This window comes from Mastigoproctus giganteus, chromosome 4 (genome assembly GCF_048544385.1).
Source record: "Mastigoproctus giganteus isolate SK-2022 chromosome 4, ASM4854438v1, whole genome shotgun sequence".
Taxonomy (NCBI): domain Eukaryota; kingdom Metazoa; phylum Arthropoda; class Arachnida; order Uropygi; family Thelyphonidae; genus Mastigoproctus; species Mastigoproctus giganteus.
In genome coordinates, this window is record NC_143578.1 from 157,716,672 (window position 1) to 157,743,375 (window position 26,704).

General features: G+C 36.6%; 1 protein-coding gene across 4 annotated transcripts in view; it reads right to left on the bottom strand.

The window, feature by feature from the left end:
* LOC150087135 (MPN domain-containing protein) overlaps positions 1-26,492 on the bottom strand; it is a 357,845-nt gene extending 331,353 nt beyond the window's left edge. For 2 of the 4 annotated variants that reach the window (XM_090371834.1, XM_090371837.1), the window contains exons 1-2: positions 25,257-25,309; positions 8,418-8,662 (exon numbers count right to left, since the gene is read on the bottom strand). In XM_090371834.1, coding sequence (XP_090227960.1) covers positions 8,418-8,662; positions 25,257-25,284 — 273 coding nt within the window. In that variant the 5' untranslated portion in view covers positions 25,285-25,309. Of the gene's footprint in view, positions 1-8,417; positions 8,663-25,256; positions 25,310-25,968; positions 26,099-26,383 lie in introns of those variants that run through there. The other 2 variants (XM_090371835.1, XM_090371836.1) reach the window with 2 other exon arrangements.
* Positions 26,493-26,704: the final 212 nt, after the last annotated feature.

Consider the following 26,704-nt stretch of genomic DNA (forward strand, 5'->3'; position numbering starts at 1 on the left):
AGAAGAAAAATGCATGAGATACATACAAATTAACACGTGACACAGAAGCCTATGATAGATACAAGTTGATCTGTAACCAAGTTACAAAGGAGGTTAGGCAGGCGAAGGCAGATTACGAGAAATCTATGGCAAGGGATGCAAAGAAAAACAGCAAAGAGTTCTTTACTTATGTAAACTCTAGAAGGAAGGGGATGAATCAGATTGGTCCACTTGATATCGATGGGTCAACTGTTGATGATCCTGCTCAGGTAGCTAACAAACTGAATGAATATTTTGCATCGACATTCACACATGAGGAGTTATTCAGCAAGGGGAATGCCAGAGGGGTATTCAACTCTGGCAGTAAGCTAGAGAATCTTGTAATAACTGAGAGTAAAGTGGCGGAGAAATTGTTGAAGATAAATACAAGAAAGGTACCTGTGGTGGATGGGATCTATCCAGTTATATTAAAGGAGGCAGCAAAGGAAGTAAGCAAACCCTTAGCCATAATTATGAGAGCTTCCTTGGACTCAGGGGAAGTACCCATGGACTGAAGATGTGCAAAAGTGACTCCAATTCACAAAGGAGGATCAAAGGGCGACACAAGTAATTATAGACCTGTTAGTTTAACTTCTGTTCATGGAAAATTAATGGAGGCACTGGTTAAAGAAGCACTGCAGGATCATCTAGACAAGACTTCAGTTATAGCTAAGACACAGCATGGTTTTGTTAAGGGGAAGTCTTGCCTGACCAATTTGATTGGATACTATGATGCAGTCACAAAAGAACTGGATGCAGGGAATAACTTTGATATTATATACTTGGATCTTAGAAAGGCTTTTGATACTGTTGCACATGGAAGACTGCTGCCCAAATTGGAGCAGTGTGGCATTGGAGGCAAATTGCTGCTATGGATAAAGGGGTGGTTGAGGGAGAGAAGACAGAGAGTGGTAATCAATGGACACTGCTCACCGCTCATCGCCGCTGACTTCAACAAAGGAGGTGCCAGAAACATCTCCACCAAGACCATCAGATGATCATTAGCTGCAATAGGTTATGGGAGTAGCCAACTCACCAGATTCCCATTGCTAACACCATGACACAGAACTCTATGCCTCAACTGGGCGAAAGAACTTTGGAACTGGACCGATGATTGACATGAGTCTCCTGGTGCGATTAGTCCCATTTCCAGTTTCATGCGGATGGGAGGGTGCGTATCTAGCTGAAACTGCACGAAGATAAGCACCCATCATGTCAACTAGGAATTCGGGGAGGTGGACAATCGGTAATGGTCTGGGGCGTCTAGACGCATCGCTGAATGGTCAGGGTTATGTATCCATCTTTGCAGACCATCTGCATCCCTTCATGGTCATCGGGGCACCCACAGGGCAATGGACTCTTCCAGCAGGACAATGCGTCTCCCTACAGAGCCATGGTGACTACTAGTAGTAGTAATGGAGGCATGTGATGCAAGAAAACAAGTGTATGAGCCTATGTAGCATGAGCCAAAAATAAATAAAAAAATAAAATTTTAAAAAAACTCAAATTCACACATCCATTCTCTCTAAAAGTTTGTCTAGTTCCATCTTGAATTTATTTAAGCTATCAACTTCCATGACAGATGGAAGTTTGTTCCAGCAATTAATCACCTGCTGACTAAAGGCAAATTTCCGCATAAATTGAGGAAAGACAGTTCTACAGCTGTCTTTCCTCAATTGGAATTTATGCCCCCTCAGGTTCATAATCTGAGCAAGTGGAAGAATCCCATCTGAATTCAGCGTGCTCAATATTAAAGGGAATGTAAATATGAGGTGGGTAGTGTTTTTTTTTTTTTTTTTTGCTGATGCTGTATAAATTTGTTTGCTTGCTTCCTTCCTCCATTTTGGCATCACTAATATTAATATTAAACATGTGGGAGTAGGCTGGGCAAATCAGCTACAGTTACTACAGGTAGCCAAAGGCCTACTGAATGCTATTTGGATTCTGCATGACAGAGCTTGAAAACCCAAACAAATAAAAGGTAGTACCTTTCTCAAGCAAGACTTGGTGAGAGTAACTCTGATTTATTTAAATCAGGAAAAATAAACTAATGTAGTAAAGTATGTTTAAGCATACTTCTTATTTTGACTATTGCCAAACAAATCAAATTTAAAATAAAAAATTTGTAAATCTGTTCTTACTCATATAATAGCTGCATATATTTATGTATTACTTGATGCTGTTTTTCATATTTTTGATCAGAAATTTTTTTCCCACGCAAATTTTTCAATTTCAGCCTTTTGTTCAAACATTTTGTAAGCTTAAATCTTGAAAGAGGTTAAAACAGATGCAAACTTCTCTTCTAGTTTTCAAACCTATTCTCACACTGCCATCTATTATAAAAAGTACAATCAGCTTGAAACACAGACAGAAGATGTCAGTCTTTACTAGAAAAATTCCAAGACAATCTGTACATTAATGGACACATTTTTTGAAACAACCTTCAAGATGCATATCTACAGAAATAGTTCTACAGAACTACTCCCCAGGGCCTACACAATAAATGTAGAGCTACATATATATATATATATACTCCTGAATACATTAATGGTGAATTGATGACTTAGCCATGTTATAGGTTGAGGGCTGAAAAGGCACAAGATAACTGCCAAACTGGACTTGAATTTCTATAAACTGTAATTTTCAGGAAATACATGTGAAGGTACGTTGTTTTTAAGGAAAGAAGGAAGGAAGGTTTTTCCTGCTATTCTGACCAATAAAAGGTGCCACTACAATTATACACTTTTTTAGCTATCATTACATTGGTCATCAGATGTGCATTTATTATTATTTTATTTTTTTATGGTGGTCCAAAACACAAAAGGTATTAGAACTACAGTACTTTAGGAATGTGTACAGGCTGAAAAGACAGAAGATGCTTTTTGACATCGGATTTTGATTGAAATTTTTGGGAAATATGTCTGTAGAACAGTTATTCCAAAGAACAGAAGTAGAAAGGATAAATCAGGACCTGAAGAATTATTGAATACTGACTACTTCAGGCACATATTCAATTCATTTTGAAGAAAATGGTGAAATTACAGGTGCCAATTCAACTGAATTGTATCCACATCCATGGAAATATCTATACAAAAAGCATACAGCAGAAACTGAATAGCTTCTGCTATTTCTACTATTCTTCTGCTAAAAATTCCTGTATATCATTGCCAAGACACCATGAGAGTAGCTCATGGTGTCTTGTCAATGATATACAGGAATTTTTCTAGCAGGGACAAGGAAGTGATTATCCCTTTGTATAAGGCAATGGTTAGGCCACACCTTGAGTACGGTATACAGGTCTGGAGGCCTCATTTTAAGAAGGATGTAGAGCTGTTGGAATGAGTACAGAGAAGGGCAACAAGATTAGTGAATGGAACAAAGGGTTGCTCTTATGAAGAAAGGCTTAAGTTTTGCAAATTACAGTGTCTGGAGACTAGGTACCTGTGAGGTGATCTGATTGAGGCGTATGGTTTGAGCATGCTCAATGCTGATGGGATTCTTTCTCTTGCTCAGAATAATCACCCGAGAGGGAATAAATTCAAATTGAGGAAAGACAGATGTAGGATAGATGTGCGGAAGTTTGCCTTTAGCCAGCGGGTAGTTGGTTGGTGGAACAGACTTCCATCCTTTGTTGTGGAAGTTGATAGCCTAAATAAATTTAAGGCTGAGATGGACAGGTATTTGGATCAAACAGAAGGGTGAAATGGGAGCATTTTTTTGGCTGATGCTGCATAAGCTTGCTTTCTTGCATCATATGCCTCTACTAATGCTAAGCTGTGTGATAAAAGTGGAGAGAGAGAGAGAGAGAAAGAGAGAGAGATGGATCATTAATTAAACTGATTACCACCCTTTGGATAGAGTTAGCCTGTTTAGAAGAAAAGTAGTGCCAAAAACAGAAACAGAGTTTACTGTGGGTCTTAGAACATTAAATTAAATGAAAAAGCAATTACTACATCAAAAAAATAAATTTATGAAACAGCACATTACGTTAAAATTTCTAGTTAAATGGAAGAGGGCTTCCACCAAAAGTTGCAAATTATTTACATGAAGTTATAATGGACATTCTCTTTCTTTAGAAAATTGTTTATAAACTTTTCTGAAGGAAAAGAAAATGTCCACTATTACTGATACTGCCATCCAATGACAGAAAAACTAGTGAACATGTTAAAAAAGTGCAAGAATTTTTCATAATAATCAAACAAATAACTAGACCAGCAGAACACATGAAAATGGATAAAGCATGCCCATCAAATTTTAACCATCAATCTTGAAATGAAAAAAGCATGTGTTAAAACAGTTTTGAAAAACATGACTGAAAATAAGTCGCTCAGAAAAGAGGTTTACCCTCTGAACAAAATTCAAGCAGAATAAAACCTTCTGGATGTCCTCACAGGGTATGAAATATGGATATTTTGGTATTATCCCAAGGCAAAAAAAAAAAAAAAAAAAAAAAAACCAGAGCAACCAGTGGAAGATGGTACTCCAAGGGTGATAAAGCAAGGATGACAAAATCAAAGTTTAAGACCATGCTCATGATTTTCTTCAACAAAAACAATTTCTCCCAAGGACAAACTGTCAAAAAACTTCTAAAGAATTTTGTTATATGTTTAAGTACTATTTTTACCTATTCACTGCCAATGTTATAATGAGAGATCACACATATTCATTACAAGTATACAACTATTAAACTTATATGGCTACTAGAAGCAGCATACTAAAAAAAGGGAGAGAAATAAATGGATATAGGTAAAATGAATGGTTATATGTAAAATGAGCGGCAGATTAGCATTAGAGGAGGCATATGATGCAAGAAAGCAAGCTTATGCATCATCAGCCAAAAAAAAAAAAAACCACTCCCATTACACCCCCTCCGTTCGTTCACAATACCTGTTCAGCTGAGCCTTAAATTTATTTAAGCTATCAACTTCCACAACAAGGGATGGAAGCCTGTTCCACCCACCAACTACCCACTGGCTAAAGGCAAATTTCCGTACATCTATCCTACATCTGTCTTTCCTCAATTTGAATTTATACCCTCTCAGGTGATTATCCTGAGCAAGAGGAAGAATCCCATCGGCACTGAGCATGCTCAAACCACTGAAGGCTTTATACACCTCTATCAGATCACCTTGCTGGTGCCTAGTCGCCAGACACTGATTTGCTAAACTTAAGACTTTCTTCGTAAGAGCCATCCTTTGTTCCATTCACTAATCTTGTTGCCCTTCTCTGTACTCGTTCCAGCAGCTCTACATCCTTCTTGAAATGTGGCCTCCAGACCTGTATAAAGTTCAAGGTGTGGCCTGACCATTGCCTTATACAAGGGAATAATCACCTCCTTATCCCTGCTAGAAAAATTCCTGTATATCATTGACAAGACACCATGAGCTACTCTTGCAGCCCATCTGCACTGCTCAGCGAACTTCATATCTGCCTGCAAAATTACCCCTAGGTCCTTTTCATTCTCTACCACTGTCAGTGTAATACCACAGAGTTGATACATTGCTCTGGGGTTACTGTTTCCCATATGTAGTGCTTTACATTTGTCAATGTTAAGCTTCATTTGCCACCCCTCAGCCCATCTGCTCCACCTTTCCAGATCCTTTTGCAGCTGCATAGCATCAGTAGTGTCCTTAACAACCCTGCCAACCTTTGTATCGTCTGCAAACTTGAACATTAAGCTTGATATATCATCAATATCATTTATAAATACAGAAAACAACAATGGACCCAACACTGAACCCTGAGAGACTCCAGGTCCCTCAGGGTTCAGTGTTGAGTGTTAGTCCACGATGAGCAGTGTCCATTGATTACCACTCTCTGTCTTCTCCCCGTCAACCATCCCTTTACCCATAGCAGCAATTTGCCTCCAATGCCACACTGCCCCAATTTGTGCAGCAGTCTTCCATGTACAACAGTATCAAAAGCCTTTCTTAGATCCAAATATATAATATCAAAGTTATTCCCTGCATCCAGTTCTTTTGTGACTGCATCATAGTATCCAATCAAATTGGTCAGGCAAGACTTTTCCCTTAAAAAAACCATGCTGTGTCCGAGCTATAACTGAATTCTTGTCTAGATGATCTTGCAGTGCTTCTTTAATCAGTGCCTTCATTAATTTTCGTGGAACAGAAGTTAAACTCACAGGTCTATAATTACTTGTGTCAGCCTTTGATCCTCCTTTGTGAATTGGGGTCACATTTGCACATCTCCAGTCCATGGGTACCTCCCCTGAGTCCAAAGGAGCTCTCATAATTATGGCTAAGGGTTCGCTTACTTCCTTTGCTGCCTCCTTTAATATAACTGGATAGATCCCATTCACCCCGGGTGCCTTTTTTATGTTTATCCTCAACAATTTCTCCTCCACTTTTCTCTCAGTTATTACAAAATCATCTAGCTCACTGCCAGAGTTTACTTCACCTCTCGCATTCCCCTTCCTGAATAACTCCTCGTGTGTGAATGTAGATGCAAAATACTCGTTTAGTTTGTTAGCCACCTGAGCAGGATCCTCAACTGTTGAACCATCAATATCCAGTGGACCAATCTGATTCATCCCTTTCCTTCTAGAGTTTGCATAGGTAAAGAACTCTTTTCTGATTTTCTTCGCATCCTTTGGCAAGGATTTCTCATAATCTGCCTTTGCCTACCTAGTCTCCTTTGTGACTTGGTTACAGACCAGATGTAAATGAATGGTGTAGAACAGGGGTGACCAACGAGTCGATCGCAGATTAATTTTGGTTGATCACGACGAATTTTAAATATACAGTAATCCCTGGATTTGTGCACCTTGTGCAATGAAATTTTTGAGATGGTAGATCGGGGCACATTTTGAAGGAAAAAAGTAGATCGCATCACAAATTAAGTTGGCCATTCCTAGTGTAGAATATGTAGCAGAGAAAAGTTACCAGAATACATGTATATGTTTAAAGAAAATAAAAATTTCTTGTTTATACTCCGGCACAACCACCAGGTTCAGTGGAGTTCACAATAAATACAAACATTAATCGTATGTAGTAGTCACAGGCTTGAACTGCCTGTCCACTCAAAAAACACGTGCTAATGCACTCTCATTCCTGACCATTCGGCTACATCATGTTTAAACATGTTCAACTTGTAGATTATGGTAATGTTTATATAAGATGTTTCTTAAGCCATAATGAGTAACAAACATAATACCTGTTTGGATATACTGCAAAATATTTTAAATGCTTATGATTAATGTAGAAAAAGTTTCTACTGCCTTTTTTCAAATAAAGTATTTGTTCTTTTTAATGTCAGCCGTAATATGGAATACCTTAAAATAAAATGTTTTTCAATAAAGAATCTCTTTCAAATGGGATACAAGTTCTTCTCGTAATATTAAAGAAATGGGCAGAAGGAATAAAGAGATTTAAGAGATCAAAACATCTCTTAAATGTTTTGATCTTTAGATACCTTTTGCATAAATTGGGATCTAAAGACCAAAACATTTAAGAGAAGAGTCAGCCAAATAAAAGAACTTTAAATGAGCATTTCTGTTAAGCATAGTAATTCACTGTTTGGATACAGAATTTGTTTTGTAAATATAATGTCGAAAGATTAGCAATAATTAATCTGGTAACCATCGATGCAGTAAGTGCTGTAAACTTTTAAATGCCAATTATTATATTGTATGGTAATACCTGGCTTAGCAAAGTAGGACAGTTTTGTTATAGAAATTGCCTTTTCTTTTTGATGAAAGTTAAAGAGGATGCAGGGGAAAGCAAACTGTACAATCTTTAATAAAACATATGACTACCTATGGAGTTCTTTCATATGAAAGATTAAGCTTTTGTGAAAGATTAAAAGAACACCATAGCATAACAACAACAATGCATTAGCAGTGAGACAATTTCTCATAGAAAACTGGATCTTTCAAATGGAACGACCTTCCCTGATTTGCCTTCATTTGATTTCTTTCTATTCTAAATTATCAAAACTTTACTGAAAGTGGAACGTATTAGGCCTTTAGAGAGAGAGAGAGTCTAGTAGGATACATTGAATTCTCTAAAATCAATACTAGGAAATGAGTTCCAAATATGTTCCCTCTAATGGCAGAAGAGAATGTTTTCATGCAGAGCTCCTCAAAGGAACCACTTTGAAAGTGATAAAAACAAATTACTGATTAAGTATAGCCAAAAATTTTCATACATTAGTAATTACTAAATTAAACTTAAAAGTTCAGTTTTAACTTACTTATAAAGTCATTTCTGAAATTTTATAGCTAAACTCTGTATTAGCAAAATATACCTAACCATTTGTTCAATATTTATAAAGAAACAAATTCAACTGATTTGATAGTTTTAGTATATTTATTTAAATCATTTTTTAATAATCATCATCAAAAGTTTCTCCAACATTTTTTAAACTAAAAAATGACTTACTAAGTAATCAATAGTAAGCAACCCATCTCCAGATTCTAGAATACCATCATTCATTAACATTGTCAGTGTAACTCCTCTTCCACTTAGAATACTTCTTCTACGCTGTATAGCTTCAGCTTGTTCTGCACTACTTTCAACATTATCATCTGCAGCTTCTTCTTCTTCCTCTTCACCTGATTGGCCAGCATGTTCTTCATCTTCTTCTACTTCCATATCCTCTACTTTTAAACAGTTTTCAGTAGAAGCTATAATCAAATATGCAATAAATAAAAATAAATAAATTCAAGATATCCTTCAAGTACTATCTTAAAAGTTTGACTAACCTGTTTATTCATTAAAATTTCTTGCACTGAAGCCTGTACATAATTTCTACATAGACTGACAAAGCACATTAATGCTGTCCTAGCAGTTTGTAACTTCATGCCTAACTGTACAATTACCTCTTGGTCTTTTTCATTTTCCACTACTTTCGGTTTGATACCATACAAACTGAATGTAGTAAAAAAAAAAAAAAAATTATTCTGGGATTACTGCCTCCCAAATGCAGTATTTTGTATTCATCAATGTTAAACAGTAACTGCCATTTTTTTTCCCCATCTGGTTAATATGTCCAAGTGCAAACCCTGATTTCTCTCATTAACTACCCTAACCACCTGATTGGCCAGCATGTTCTTCATCTTCTTTGCATTCAGCAACCTCAGCATTAAACTTGATGTGCCTACATTAATATCATTAATAAATAGTAAAAACAGTAAGGGGGCAACACCAAACCATGAGGGAACCACATTCATAACATTAGTCCAGGGAGGAAAGTGACCATTAAAAACCTCTCTCTCTCATGTCACTCAACAGAAAGTGAGAATCTGTGTGCTTCTTAATGAAGAACCTAACCCTCCCTTGCTTCACTGTCTATCCTTTCTCCAAGCAGACCCCAATCCCATTTTTAACCCTAATGTATGCCCAACAAAAAAAATAAAATTAAAAAATTAAACATAACTAGAGGTGGATGAGGTTATAATCGATTCATTCAATTATATATATCAACTAAACAATTGGTAATTACTACCTGTTAACCATTTGAAATGATTATAACAAATCATTGAGTTATACTAATATCATTTAAATTACTAGCATTAGTAGAGGTACACTTGTAGCTACTAACTACTAATATCAATCAATTCATTCAGTTATACAATTAACTAGTTGATGGGCATAATACAAACAGTTATAATTGAATTATTTGATCATATGGATTGTTTCAGATTTTATTCAATCAAATTCACAATGGCCTTTACTCACATAAAATTTTCACTTAGTTTGTGTATCACATATAACATTATTAACAAAAACATATATATATATATATATAAAAATAGTAGACACCGCTCATTGTAATCACTTCTGATAATATCTGATGAAACAAGAATGCAGCTGTTCTGCTTTGTTTATTGATACAGGGTGGGACATGTACACAAAACAAAGATAGAATCGGAAGAAATAAATAAAATACAAAACCAAACAATATAAAATGCTTTAATTTGACAGTCCATTATTTCTTCAAAAAAGTTATCAATAAAAATGAAACTATCTCTAGATCATAGATATAGCTTAGCTTAATTTTCAGCACTCACCTCATCAAGCTAAGCTATATCTATGATCTAGTCATTACATCACAGCACATAAGGACTCCTTAAAATATCATCAGTCAAATGAAACTATCATAATATGTCTGGAAATCCATATTATTAAAAACAAATATAGAAAATATTAAACTCAAGAATTAGAAAAAGGTTAATGCTCTATTGCAATGTTCCCAAATGTTTTTGCTTGCAGACACCTTTTGGTTTTAAAAAATAACAATGGATTCTCACATCCTTGCTCACATAAATATAGGGTGTACGTATGATAGGTATCCAATATTAAAAATTTATAACTCAGAACTGATTTATTATATATTTCCAATCTACCTTTTTCAGACTAACAAAAAAATAACTGAATAATGGAATCGAACCAGTCATATTAAAGGAGGTGGCAAAGGAAGTAAGCAAACCCTTAAGCCATCATTATGAGAGCTTCCCTGGACTCAGGAGAGGTACCCATGGACTGGAGATGTGCAAATGTAACCCCAATCCACAAAGGAGGATCAAAGAGAGTCACAGGTAATTACAGACCTGTTAGTTTAACTTCTGTTCCAGGGAAATTAATGGAGGCTCTGGATAAAGAAGCATTGCAGGATCATATAGCGAAGACTTCAGTTATAGCTCAGACACAGCATGGGTTTGTTAAAGGGAAGTCTTGTCTGGCTAATTTGATTGGATACTATGATGTAGTCACAAAGGAACTAGATGCAAAGAATAACTTCGATATCATGTAAAGCCTAGTAGCTTCCAAGATAAGTTCTTTGAATGCTTCCCATTTTGAATTTGCTGTTGGTAACATCATCAGTTGGTTCCACTGTATAGAATTTAAATACTGTCTCAGTCCATCATAGTCACCTTTACGAAAGCAATAACCTTTCCCTTTACCCCTAATGGTAGTTACCTCTTTGAGTAAATCCCACTTCAGCACACTGTGATCACTTCCACCTAGTGGTTCATTTATCTGCAGATTCTTAATGCATGAAGAATCACTACTGATAATCAAATCAAGAGTATTACTCCCTCTAGTTGCTTCCCGAACATGCTGATGTAGAAAACACTCATCCAATAAATCCACAAAAGCCTTGGTAGTGTGTGAGTGACCAGGCCCAAATTACAGTCAATATCTGGGAAATTAAAATCCCCCATTAAAAGACTCTCTGATTTACTGGCCCACTCTATTTCCCTGTACAGTTTCTTATTATACTCATCAGAGTCAGTCCTATAGCACACTCCTACTCTCAATTTTGATCTCCCAATGCTTATGTCATACCAAACTGACTCGGCACTGCACTGTCCAGCGACGTCAACTGGCTTCACTTCCTTGGATTTTATGTGTTTCTTAACTAATAGCATAACCCCTCCTCTCTTCCTATCCTGTCTATCATTTCTGGAGACGTTGTACTCCCCAAATTCCAGTTCTGCATTCCTTATATCTGTGTGACACCGTGTCTCTGATATCCCAACAATATCTGCCTTTGATGTTTTGCACAATACCTCAAATTCATCAAATTTATTTACTCAACTCCTAGCATTGGTGTACACGCAAGTATACATGCACCTGTTTCTATTCTTAGCTACCCCCTAACACAGCCCATGTGTTTATTTGTACCACAATAACTCCCAGCAGTCTCTGAAATATCCTGCATCTTGTTTTTCAGGCTTCTGTTCATTCCAATAGAAGCAGTGCAAGAATCTCTTTCACCTCTGCCAGTGGCTATTGTTAATCTATTAGTCTTTGTCTCCCCCCAAGCTAGCAGTTTTCCGACCCAGTTAACACTGCCTCGATAGCATCAGCAAATATTCTTGCACCCTTTCTATTTAAGTGTTTCCCATCCCTGTAGAAGCAGTCTCTCTCCTGTCAACAAGTACAGTCCAGGCTGAAAAAGATTCTACCCCTTGAGCCTTGCACAATCTTTCCAGGGCCGAATTGATCGACAAGGCTCTCATCATATACTCCCTCCTATCGTGTCTGGGCAGAATTGCAGACACTTTCAAATTCAACCCTAATTCACGGCTTTTTTTCAACAGTGACCTGTACTTGTTAAGTAATTCTGCTAGTCTCCTACTCTTGATATCATTAGTGCCAACGTGTACAACTATATCACCTTTTGTGCCCTTAAAGGCTTAAGTTCTGCAAATTGCAGCAGCTGGAGACTAGTCACCTGTGAGGTGATCTGATTGCGGTATATAAAGCCTTGAATGGGATGAGCACACTGAATTCTGATGAGATTCTTCCACTTTTTCAGATTACGAACCTGATGGGGCATAAATTCAAACTGAGAAAAGTCAGTTGTAGAACAGATGTTTGGAAATTTGCCTTTAGCCTGCAGGTGGTTAATTGCTGGAACTAACTTCCTTTGTCATTGTGGAACTTGATAGCTTAAATAAATTCAAGGAGGAACTGGACAAACATTTAGAGGGAATGGATGTGTGAAACTGATTTTTTTTTGGCTGATGCTACATCAGCTCATTAAACTTGCTTTCTTGCATCACATGCCTCCATTACTACCATCACTATTACATTAAGCCTGATATACCTTCATCAATATCATTGATAAATACACAAAACAACAATAGGCCCAACACCGAACCCTGAGGACTCCAGTAATAACATTAATCCATGAAAAGCAGTGTCCATTATTACCACTCTGTCTTCTTCCACTCAACCATCGCTTTATCCATTGTAGCAACTTTCTCTTAATACCCTACTGCTCCAATTTGTATGGTGGTCTTCCATGTGCAACAGTATCAAAGGCTTTCCTGAAATCCAAGTGCCAAAGGTAAATAAAGCCAACACGAGAACCAAGGAAAACTTAAGAGATAAATTGGTTTGCTGCTACTAGTTTCTCTCTCTCTCTCTCTCTCTCTCTCTGCACTCTCGGTAAACTGACAATGCATGTTATCAGTAGCAGCAGTAGAAGTCGAGAAGGATATACTGATTGACGCATAGGTATGACAGACGATAACATCATAGCGTTAAGTGATTGATTGTTGTTATGATACTTATATACAAAGTCGATTCCGGTTATTTGGGACACATCGGGACTAGTGCATTTTGGCCCGATTAAGCGGCTGCCCCAATTATCCGAAGTTTCACGTAAATAGTTAAAAATACAATGTACTCCCCCCCCTTTACAATTGGTTCACTGTTCAATCACATCACGTTACGATGACGTCACAATTGTAAAGTACCGTTCACTATACGATATGTAATAAGCGCCGGTCATTGTGAATTCACGCCGGTCATTCACGTTTGTGAATTGAATTTTAATTCTATTAAACAGCGATTGTAATTAGCGATAATAGGAGGAATATTATCCATAGGCTATAAAAGTAAAGATATATTAAGTACAAATTTACCCTTTATTACCTTACCAATTAAAAAATTAAATGATACGTGAAATTCGGAAGAATATACGTGATAGTCGGAATAATTAATACGTACTGTAATATGTAGATACTAAATAAACTAGTTGACATTTCTGTTCAATGTCATTTGTGGGTGGGGTTAATAATTAAAACAGTAAAAAGATAAGCAATCAATAACAAAGAACACCGCACACACACAAATTGCAAGTAACACGATACGCGCAAGTGAGAACGGAGTAACAAATTATGAAGCTTTAAAAATAGGAATGAAGGGAAGAGCCTGATAATTATTTTTTTTTTATATGATTGAAGATTTCATGGAAGTGTAAACACATTTTACCATAATAACCCACAGAATTCCAGCTGTCGGTATTATCGCACATTCAATAAGATAGAGTTTGCTATCAGTTTATGATAGATTTCACTAATACAAAAGCCCAATAAACAGGTGACTGCTAATTGTTTTTATTGTTTTATGGTTGTGACCTCCAGAAATTCGACCGAACTACGTGGTACAGTTGGGGACAATCGTAAGGTAATCTTCAGTGCTGCAGTCTTCTGCCCCGATTAAACGGCATTTTGTCCCAATTAAGCGAAGTAAATCCTGGCTATTTTCTCGATTGGGTTCTGTTTTTTAAGATTTGCCCCAAATAACCGGAATCCACTGTATATATAAAGACTCTTTCTTTCCTTTTATTTCCTAACCTAACATTTAAGGTCGGGTTATGAAATATAACGAAAAATAAAAAAACCTTTTCCTTTTTTTCCTAACCTATCCTTTAAATCTTAAAAAAGTATTAAAAAAATTAGTAATATGGTTTTTTAATGGCGAAATCACTCATGAATTCCAATCTTTTAATACTGATAAAAAAACTAATCATTACATTGTCTGTCATACCGACGTGTCAATCAATACATTCGACGTTCTCGACGACTTCTGTCACTACCAATAACACGCGCTTATCTGTTTACCGAGAATGCAGCAGTTTGACCAGTAAGTTCCCTGAAGTTTGCCGTAGTTCTCACGCTGGCTTTCTTTACCTTGGCCATCCAATTATATGATATCAAAATTATTTTTTGCATCCAGTGCCTTTGTGACCACATCATATTAATTAATTAAATTCTGCTTACTAGCCCCCGGTCTTGAGTTCCTACAATGCTCCCGACAATCAAGTGGTTGCAGGTTTGTCCAAAAGGAAATCTGGACGACGTTCCGGACCAGCATTACTATCTACATAGTACAGAAAAACATGCTGACAATGCTAAGCTTGCCCCGGGACAACTGATGAAACATTTCTCTTCCAACTTATACTGTATTGATGATCTTGATAAATCACCTCAAACCTTTCCCAATACACTCCATTCAAGGCCTCCTGTGGTTTTCCATCAACAGGACGTCAGAAAGATTTTGATGATTCTGATGCTAAGAAAGCGCCTAAAAAGAGTGACAAATCTCTTCAACTCTTTCCAAAGTAATGGAGAAATCAATTAACTGCCAACTCTTAAACTATCTGGAAATCTTTCATCTGATCAACGATTGCCAGTATGAATTCCGTCAGTGTCGATCCACTGGTGATATTCTGGCTTATGTTACCCATCTATGTAAAAATTCAATAGAAACGTTTGGTGAAACTCAAGCCATTGCTCTTGACATTTCAAAGGCTTTCGATCGTGTTTGGCATAAAGGTCTTCTAAATAAGCTTCCACCCTATGGTTTGCCAGCTGTTCTTGGTAATTGGGTGTCCAGTTTTCTCTCTGACAGCTCACTGCTGGTAATGGTAGACGGCTCTCTGTCTTCTAACTTCTCCACTAATGCTGATGTCCTCCAAGGTTCATTTCTTTCTCCCACTCTTTTCCTCTTGTATATTAATGACCTTCTTCTATTGACCGGAAATCCTATCTTTTTGCTGATTATAGCACATTGCTTTCCACCATCCAACTTTTCGAGTATCCACTGCCAATTCTTAAATGCCGATTTCACTGAAATACAGGATATATATATATAAGTCAGGGTAATCCTTCCAAAACTCAGTCCTATCTTACATCTCACAAAAAAAGGATTCCTTTGCTCATCTTCGATTACCCTTCAATTTCTAGGAAAGACCTTGGGGATTACCCTGACTTCTAATCTCTTGTCATAAAACCTATTACAAATATCGCTTCCTCTGCATCCAAAAACCTGGGTTTTCTCTTTCGCTTTTGATGGTAATTTTCTTCCAAACAGTTGTTGACTCCAGAAATCGCAAATCCAAAACCTCTCTCAGGCTTCTAGATTCCATTCAGATGAGGGCAGTTAGGTTAATTAATGACTCATCTCTAACAGCCAGACTCTTTCCAGTCTCTGTTTCTGCTGCATGCCTTTTCTACAGATACTTCCATGGGCACTGTTCTTCTGAAATGGCTTATATAATTTCCCACTCTCTTGTTCAAAGCAGTCCGAACATGTGCCCCAACCAGTTTACTGTCCAAGTTCAATCCCACAGAACCAACATTTCTTCTTCCTCATTTATTCATTCAACTTCTATTTTCTAAAACAACCTTCCTTTATACATATTTCCTGAAAATTAGTCTACAGAAGTTCAATTTTAATGTCAACAAGTATCTTCTTTCAACTTTTCAACCTATGCACGGTACTAAGTACTATAGGTTCTAAAAAAAAAAGTACCCATACATAACAATGATCCTTGAGAATGAAAAAAAATTAGTATGGAAAACATTATTTAAAAAGGGTTGTTTATGCATGTAATCTTCATTTCTATTACCCAGGTAGTATGCATACATCTTTTAATTATATCTGATATTGTGAATACCTTCACGAGTTGCCGAAGTATTGCACTTCCTTGAATAAGTAATGCTTCAGCTATGGAGAAGACTAATGTTACTTATTCTCGGCGGATACCACCGCCTAGATGGTACCATTTGAAGAATGGTATGGGTTAACATACTCTGTTATCCGCATATTGTCCCTTATTAGACTTTGAAAAGCAAAAAAGGTGTAAGAAGGTGATAGTAGGAGAGGTAGAGGAAAGGAGCAGTTACTCCTCACACTCACTGAACTCAAACATTCATGAATCCCATGAATAGACAAAGCTTCTCCATTTAGGGAAGATTGTTGTTACCTATTCATGGTAATGAGGGCCCCATCAAGAACCCCCAAGCGACACCGCTTCGGATCTGATTCGCTCCTCTTTGGTGGACGGGCAAGGCACCCTGGTGTTGCAATAGTGACAACCCAGTTACGAAGTATAACTCCACAACATGAGAGATGCTTGATGAATGGTTAATCTAAAACTATTTCTTGACTAAATGTGTACGAGTATAAAAAAAGGTTGTTTATGCATGGGTAATGCACTTCCATCATTTCTACTACCTAGGTATTATGCATGCATCGGTTGATTATATCTCGCATTACCAATGCATAAACAATCTTTTACATACTTTTAGAAATTTAGTCAAGAAATATATTTAGGTCAAACCATGCAAACAATAAGCATCTCCCATATTGTGGAGTTATACTTCATAATTTGTAATAACTGAGAGTAAAGTGGAGGGGATATTGTTGAAGATAAACACAAGAAAGGCAGCTGGGGTGAATGGGATCTATCCAGTTATATTAAAGGAGGCAGCAAAGGAAGTAAGCAAATCCTTAGCCATAATTATGAGAGCTTCCTTGGACTCAGGGGAGGTACCCATGGACTGGAGATGTGCAAATGTGACCCCAATTCACAAGGGAGGATCAAAGGCTGACACAAGTAATTATAGACCTGTGAGTTTAACTTCTGTTCCCAGAAAATTAATGGAGGCACTGGTTAAAGAAGCACTGCAGAATCATCTAGACAAGACTTCAGTTATAGCTCGGACACAGCATAGTTTTGTTAAGGGGAAGTCTTGCCTGACCAATTTGATTGGATACTATGATGCAGTCACAAAAGAACTGGATGCAGGGAATAACTTTGATATTATATACTTGGATCTTAGAAAGGCTTTTGATACTGTTGCACATGGAAGACTGCTGCACAAATTGGAGCAGTGTGGCATTGGAGGCAAATTGCTGCTATGGATAAAGGGGTGGTTGAGGGGGAGGAGACAGAGAGTGGTAATCAATGGACACTGCTCATCGTGGACTAATGTTATTAGTGGAGTCCCTCAGGATTCAGTATTGGGTCCTTTATTGTTCTCTGTATTTATAAATGATATTGACGATGGTGTATCAAGCTTAATGTCCAAGTTTGCAGACGATACGAAGGTTGGCAGGGTTGTCAAGGACACTACTGACACTATGCTGCTGCAACAGGATCTGGAAAGGTTGAGCAGATGGGCTGAGAGGTGGCAAATGAAGTTTAACATTGACAAATGTAAAGTACTACATATGGGAAACAGCAACCCCAGAGCAACGTATCAACTCTGTGGTACTACACTGACAGTGGTAGAGAATGAAAGGGACCTGGGGGTGGTTGTGCAGGCAGATATAAAGTTCTCTGAGCAGTGCAGACGGGCTGCAAGAGTAGCTCATGATGTATTGTCAATGATATATAGGAATTTTTCTAGCAGGGATAAGGAGGTGATTATTCCCTTGTATAAGGCAATGGTCAGGCCACACCTAGAGTACTGTATACAGGCCTGGAGGCCTCATTTCAAGAAGGATGTAGAGCTGCTGGAATGAGTACAGAGAAGAGCAACAAGATTAGTGAATGGAACAAAGGGGTGCTCTTACGAAGAAAGGCTTAAGTTTTGCGAATTACAGTGTCTGGAGACTAGGCACCAGCGAGGTGATCTGATAGAGGTGTACAAAGCCTTGAACGGTTTAAGCATGCTCAATGCTGATGGGATTCTTACTCTTGCTCAGAATAATCACCTGAGAGGGCATAAGTTCAAATTGAGGAAAGACAGATGTAGGATAGATGTGCGGAAATTTGCCTTTAGCCAGCGGGTGGTTGGTAGGTGGAACAGACTTCCATCCCTTGTCGTGGAAGTTGATAGCCTAAATAAGTTTAAGGCTCAGCTGGACAGGTATTTCGAACGAACAGAGGGGTGAAGTGGAAGTGGTTATTTTTTATTTATTTATTTTACTTTATTTTTTTTTTTTGGCTGATGCTGCATAAGCTTACTTTCTTGCATCAAATGCCTCTACTAATGCTAATGCTAATTGGGTTGTCACTATTGCAAGAATAGAGTACCTGCCCACCCAACCAATAAGTAAACCAACAAGCTTCGAAACGGTGCAATCTGGGTGGAGGATCCGCCGAGAATAAGTGACATTTCTTCACTGGTGAAGCATTACTTATTCAAAGAAGTACAATACCTCGACAACTCGTTGTGAAGGTATTCACAATATGAGATGTAATCAAACAATGCATGCATACTACCTGGGTTGTAGAAATGATGGTAGTGCAGTACCCATGCATAAACAACCTTTTTCATACTCTTAGACATTTAGTCAAGAAATAATTTTAGATATTTATTTAACATGATATACTGTAAAATAGTAAAGTAATACTAAGGAATTGTGTGAGATGTGGTTTCTTTCCTTTGCAATTCTTTAATTTTATTTTACTTTATTATTAGTTATATTTTGTAGTTTATAATAATATACCTATGTAAATCTAAACAGATGCCATTTAAGAATTTTTAGTGCAAACACCTTGGAACATTGTCGCAAACCCCTGTAGTAGACCAATGTGATTCATCCTCTTCCTTCCTTCTAATGGACACATAAGTAAAGAAGTCTTTACTGCTTTTCTTAATAGGAAAAACATTTGCAAATCTCCAGTCCATGGGTAACTCCCCTAAATCTAAGGATGTTCTCATAATTATGGCTAAGGGTTTGGTTACCTCTTTCACTGCTTCTTTTAATAAAACTGGATGAATTCTATCAGCCCAAGGTTCCTCAATCAGTTTCAATAATTGTCTTCATCTTTCCTCTCAGTTATAATAGAATCATTTAGCTCCCAGTTAGAATTAGGTATACTTCTGGTTATCTGTATCCATATCCCTAAACACATCTTCCAAACTATTTTTCTATGAGGGCCAATATAATAATAGCAAATATTCCTGTGGGAGCCATATAACAACTCTAACATATATGGCCTGGATGTGGTCTGTGGTTTATGTGCTTGGGCAAAAATAAGGAGGTTGAGGGACCAAGATTGTACATAAAATACCATAAAAATTCACAGTCTACTGTGAACTTGGCACTAAAAATCTGGTTGCCCTAAATAATAATTAATTCAATATTTATGCAGTACCATGAATATGTTAACTCTTCTGACCTTAGCCATATCAAAAATAAATGTAAATTTATTTATAACTGAAAATTAAGCTAGAATTTAACTTGAATTTTTAATTAGCTTTTTAATTAGCCTTTATATACTATGCATATAACACAGCGGAGATGGGAGAAATCCTAGGTGCCGTCTGACACGAACATACCTTATACCTTATGCATATAACACAAATAGCTACTTACAAGTTAACTGGTCACCATAACTGAGTGTCAAGGGCAAGGGTACATAAGAACATGTGCTTTATGTGACCAGAATATAACCAGTGCAACTACTACATACAGTGATGTTTCCTGTATATCTTGCGAACTCCTCTGATTGCATGGTCATCCTAGAGTATAAAACACATACCAACTGTGCGTTAGGTTTTATACTCAGGGTGGTAGAGAATTAAAAAGACCCGGGGGTAATTGTGCAGTCAGATATGAAGTTTTCTGAGCAGTGAAGACAGGCTGCCAGAGCAGGTCATGAGGTCTTGTCAATGATATACAGGAATTTTGCTACTAGGGAAAAGGAGGTGACTATCCCTTTGTATTAGGGAGAAGACAGAGAGTGGTAATCAATGGACACTGCTGTACGTACAAGGCCTAATGTTATTAGTGGAGTCCTCAGGGGTCGGTGCTGGGCCCATTGTTATTTTGTGTATTTATATCCATGAAGGTATATCGCGCTTATTGTCCAAGTTGGCAGATAATACAAAGGTTGGCGAGGTTATTAATGATAGTAAAGACAGTATGCTACTGCAACAGGATCTAGAAAAGTTAGGTGGATGAGATCAGAAGTGGCAAATGAAGTTTAATATTGACAAATGCAAAGTACTGCATATGGGTAGCAGTAACCCAAGAGAAATGTAACAATTGTGTACCTTTCTGACAATTCTCCACCTTCCTGAGTGGTATTACACTCAGGAAGGTGGAGAATGAAAAAGAACTGGGGGTAGTTGTGCAATCAGATATGAAATTCTCTGAGCAGTGCAGATGGGCTGCCAGGGCAGGTCGGGGAGTTTTGTCAATTATATTTGGGAATTTTGCTAGCAGAGACAAGGAGGTGATTATACCTTTGTATAAGTAATGGTCAAGCCATGCCTTGAGTACTTCGTATGGTGACTTGTCAATGATATACTGGAATTTTTCTTGCAGGGATAAGGAGGTGATTATCCACTTGTATAAGGCAATGGTCAGGCCACACCTCGAGTGCTGTATACAGGTCTGGAGACCTCATTTTAGATAGGATGTTGGGCTGCTGGAATGAGCAGAGAAGGGCAATGAGACTGGTGAATTGAACAAAGGGTTGTTTTTACAATGAAAGGCCTAAATCCTGCAAATTACAGTGTCTGGAAACTAGGCACATGCAAGGTGATCTGATTGAGGTGTATAAAGCCTTGAATGGTTTGAGCAAGCTTAATGCTGATGGGATTCTTCCTCTTGCCCAGATTAATCACCTGAGGGGCCATAAATTCAAATTGCAGAAAGACAGTTGTAGAATAGATGTGCAGAAATATGCCTTTATTATTATTAGTTACATGGTACAAGGAAGCCTGAGGCTTATGCTGCACCAGCCAAAAAAAAAAAATTTCTGAGTTACCCTGAGAAAGAGTCAAAAGTAGAAGGGAATCACCAAGAAAGAGAAGAATGATGATATCCAGCTCAGGACCCTGGGTGTGCCAAGCCCATACTCACCAGATATGAGCCCCTGGGGTTAGCCAGCGTGTGGTTGATTGCTGGTACAAACTGCCATCTGTCGTTGTAGATGTTGACAGCTTAAAAAAAATTCAAGGCAGAATTAGACAATTGGAGTGAATGGATGGGGAAAATGGGAAGGGTTTTTTTTTTTTTTTTTTTTTTTGGTTGATGCTGTGTAAGTTTGCTTTCTTGCATCATATGCCTCTACCAATACTAATGCTAAAATTTATAGTCATCCCCAGCAATTTTTTATTTTGCCACTAGTGTCATCAATTTGCCTCACACCCATTTAGTTCTAAACCTTGAGCAATATCTCTTAATGATATAAAAAGCTATGTAGCTTCTGTGATTACTTCCTCAAATAATTCCCATTTACTATTTATTAACCACATATAATGGTGCCTTAGACAGTTCATCTTTTTAAAAGCAAAATCCCCTCCCTTTAGTCTTGACAGTAGTTACATCTAAGTAAATTAAATTATAAAATGCCTTTTATAATTTAATTATAAAATACCTAAAGGGATTTACTTAAGGGCATTTTATACAATCACTGCCACCTAGGGGTACCTTTAGCTGGAGATTCTTAATGCACAAAGAGTCACTGCCAATAATCAAATCATGAGTACTATGTTCTCTTATTGCCTCACTAAATGCTGATGCAGAAAACAATTATTCAATAAATACACAAATGTTATACTTTTGCACAAGTCACCATCTCCAAATACCAACGAATATGTGTAAAGTTAAAATCCCATATAATATGATGTCTGATTTACTGGTTCACTCTATTTGGATTACAGTTGTTCATTTTAATCATTATAGCCATTTGACTCACTCCCAGTGCTTATTCCACACCAGACTGACTTAATATTCACTGGCAATCCATGTCAATTTAGTGTACTGTTTTATAAAGTCTGTGTGCTTCTTAACCAACAGAAAGTTTCTCCATCTGAGCGTTCACTGCCTTTATAATTTAATTTCAGTACAGGAATTAATTTAATTAATTAATTTTTTCAAAAATTAATTTATTTTTCAGAAAGCTGCTCCTAAGAATGGAATCTGTCAAAGTTATCAAATTCCAGATCATAAGTTAAGACCACTACTCTACACATATATAGAAATAAAGTTTTACATTTCTTATGTGTTACACATATACAAGAGGAGCATTATAGTTATGAAGCAAATGACAAAAAGGTAAAGTTAGTAATCACTTGTACACTTAATGAAGCTCATGCAGAGAAAGTCACTTTCTCTGCTAAGTTGTCTCTTCAAAGCAAGAAGAGAAGCTGACTGAAAATTAGCAAGGATTTAATGACCTAGAATTGGGCCAGCTTGTCTTTAGCTTCAATTTTCAAACAAGTTATTCTAATAGAATTAATGAATTATACGTGGCAAAAAAAAAAAAAAAAAAAAAAAATGCAGGATGTTGACTGTATATTTTGAAAGACATCTGTTAGATTTTGAATGGAGAAGGTTACTTCATTTATATATATTAAAATTTTGTAACTAAATTGTTTATTCCCATGAAAAATTGATAATAACTGATATTCACTTAATCTCAGAATGTGCATCTTCCTTGTACAACACTCCCGCATAGGGCATAAAGCTAGACTAAACTGTCATTAAAATTTTAAAATGACATATATCTCCCAACTTTCTCTAGACCTGCTTTAAAAGAAGAGGGAATCCTTGTCATTTGTTATAGCATACATTTTTGGTGAATTTTTGTTTTTTTTGTGTTCTCAACAAATATATATAGAACATGGGCACCTTACTTTCACAGTGCCACACATTTCTGACATTGTTATGTCTGCATGCGATGACTTAACCAATATTTCACATTCATCAAATTTATTTATTATGCTCCTACCATTAGTCTATAAGCAAATATATATATCACTGTTTATGCTCTCAGTAACCATCAGAGCTCATATATTTGCTTGTCCCACGAAGACCTGCAGCAGGCCTTGTAATCCTCGCACTTTGCTTCCCAGAATGCAGCATATCCCAATAAAAGCACTGAAAAAAATCAAATTTTCCTTTGCTTGCTAGTTTGTGTTTCCCCCAGCTAGTAGTTTTTTGAATCCACCTAACACTTCTTGACAGCATCAGTAAATATTCTTGTATACTCTTTCTATTTAAGTGTATCCCGTCCCTACAAAAACAGTCTCTTCTGTTAGACTTAAATGGAGAAAATAGTCACTCACATCAGTAAATTTAACTGTTTTGGCTAGGATATATTAATTTACTCACATATATATATATAACTGTAGTCTACTGTCTTTTGAAATGAAATTTCTGTAACAAGAACTGAACTAGCTAATTAATACCTACTTTCTAAAGATATTTATAAATAAATATAATCCCCTTCACACTTCAAGTTACAATTATAAACCTAAATAATAACAATTACTGAATTACCATGGTACAATGATGGCATAACTGTTTTTTTAATAATCAAACTTTCATTTGTTATTTGGCATCCCTCCCCATGTCGCCCACACCAACATTCTCAAAATGATACTGAACTTTAAATACTGGCAATTTAATTTACCAGTCCTGACATGTTAACTCTGTAGATGACATTTGACAGATGCTCACAACGGGCTTTTTTTTTTTTTTTTTTGGGATGTACCATCTGAACTAGCAATCCTAATTAGTCTTCCCATATGCTCTGAATGTGGTGAGGGGTATGAATTACTGATAATACATGCACCAGTAGAATAATATAATTTGAACTTATGTGTTCTTTGCATCTATTGTATTTTTCTAAAGTACTTTTCTTGGCGAGAGTTGGAGCATTTACTAGATGAAAATGCCAAAAATTAAGAATGGAAGGGATATAACAGAAGACAAATAAAGAATGCATTCTACACAAGAAAATTTAAACAAAAAGGTGGAATAAATATGTAAATTATAAGTAATAAAAAAAAAAAACACTATTTTTTCACTCAAAAAAAAAAATTATGATAAGAATTATACCTTACAGAGATCATACTAATAGATGTACTCCAACAACCCAGGGGCTCACATCTGTGAGTATGGGCTTGGCACCTAAGGTCCTGAGCTGGATATCATCATTCTTCCCTCTCTACTGACTCTTGTTTGTTTGTTTTCTTTCTTTCTTTCTTTCTCTCTCTCTCTCAGGGTAATTCAGACTTTTTTTTTTTTTTTTTTTTGGGCTGGTGCAGCATAAGCCTCAGGCTTCCATGCACCATATGGCTAGTAATAATAATAACCCAAGAGCTCAAATCTGGTGAGTATGGACTTGGCACACCCATGGTCCTGAGCTAGATATCATCATTCTTCTATTTCTTGGTGATTCCCTTCTACTTCTTTCTTTCTCTTTATCTCAGAAATTTTTTTTTGGCTTTTGCAGCATAAGCCTCAGGCTTCCTTGCTCACATCTGGTGAGTATGCACTTGGTAAACCCAGAGTCTTGAGCTGGATATCATCATCCTTCTCTTTCTTGGTGATTCCCATCCCTCCCTCTCTCTCTCTCTCTCTCTCTCTCAGGGTAACTGGAGAAATTTTTTTGGCTGGTGCAGCATAAGCTTCCTTGCATCATATGGCTTATAATATATGGCTAATAATAATAATTAAAAAACCTACTAGGATTGAATAGTTAGCTATTTTTCTGATAATACTGTATTCTGATAATTTAAAAGTTATATTTATGTACTTTTAGAAAAAGTTTCATGCTGTATAATTAATAGTAACACAACAGGACAAAATTTCAAAAAAAATAAAATAAAATAAATAATAATATAAAACAACAGATATGATTAATATGAATTTCTCTATTTCATATATTTTTATTTTTAATAAAATATAAATGAAACAGCGAACTGCAGGAATAACCAATACCCCTATTATTATTGCTTTCTTTTTGCATTTTAGGATGACGCTATTTTCGCAATATTCATTGTCATCCAATGATAAAAAACATTAATTGTATATGGCGCCGATAGGCAACCAATAGAATCTAGGCAGAAAAAGATATACAGCAGGGAACAGTGGATCCTGATATTGTAGCCCAACCGTAAAAGTAGAACTGTGTAAATTCTGATCATTCATTTGACTGGGAATTACGACAGTCAGTCAGTTGTCAAAAATTCCAAATCCACACCACCCTCCCATGTGCCAATGTGAAATGCAGATACCGGCTTATCACAATTTCGGCTTTTCTTTTGCATCATTTACTAAAACAACCATTACGTATAGATTTTACCTACCCATTTCAAAGGCAGAAAAGAAAATGTTAATGCAGTACAGTATTACGTTTAATTAAGAAAGGGTTAATTATTGCTAGACCATTACTGGAAGCACGGCACGACAATCATCTCCCCAGTCTCTCTCTCTCTCTCTCTCTCTCTCTTTTTTTTTTTTTTTTTTTTTGCCTATCAATTTTCAAACGAACTCGCACTTCGACTCAGTAAAATCACGTTATCCAATACTTCTTTAAATTGTGCTGGTAAATTTTACTTCACACACATTTTTATTTGAGTACCACGATAAACGCTCCAAAATTTCAAAGTGCCTGTAAATAAGATTAACTAATTCAAAGAGCCAAAATCACCTATTTGTTACTACGAAACTCTCACATAACAGTACATATATCTATAACGTATCTGCTACTAAATACCCGTTACCAGTTACAAATACTGTGTCACAGCATTGACATTAATGCAGAATCTCAATCCCCAGGATTCAATTTACAAACAGATAAACGCAATTTACAAACAAATGTCTAAATTTGCACTTGCTATACAAAAGTTGGCAGTAAAGTAAATTGTTAATTAGGATATGCTATTTGTTCTGTTTGTTTATGTTATTTTATTATTATTATTTATTTATTTAATAAATAGCCAAGAATTAAGATAGGGCAAGTCACCCAGTACAAAATGGATAACAGCAGTAAGAAACTGATCAGAAAAGTAAATACAATCCTCAAGACTGACAATGAGACAAATAATTAGAGAATCGATGATTACCTTCACGTCATCAAACAGAACCTCCTGACACTCAGAAACAGACTTCTCCGATACACAATGAGTGCCGGAGCGAAAACAGACGAGCAGATATTTGATGCAAACAACAGAGCCTTCTAAAGGAAAATCGAAGAAGATGAGAAGAAATGCAACGCAATACCAAATAGGAAAATTAAGGAGTTTTGGGACAACCTGTGGAGCAAAGAAAAACAAGAAATTAAAATTAAGCTTTTGTATAAGTGTGCAGCTGATGCAAAAGTTGTTCCACGGTGGTAATCATGATGGAACAAATAATTACATGGGCAGTGTTGGGGTAAATAAGAG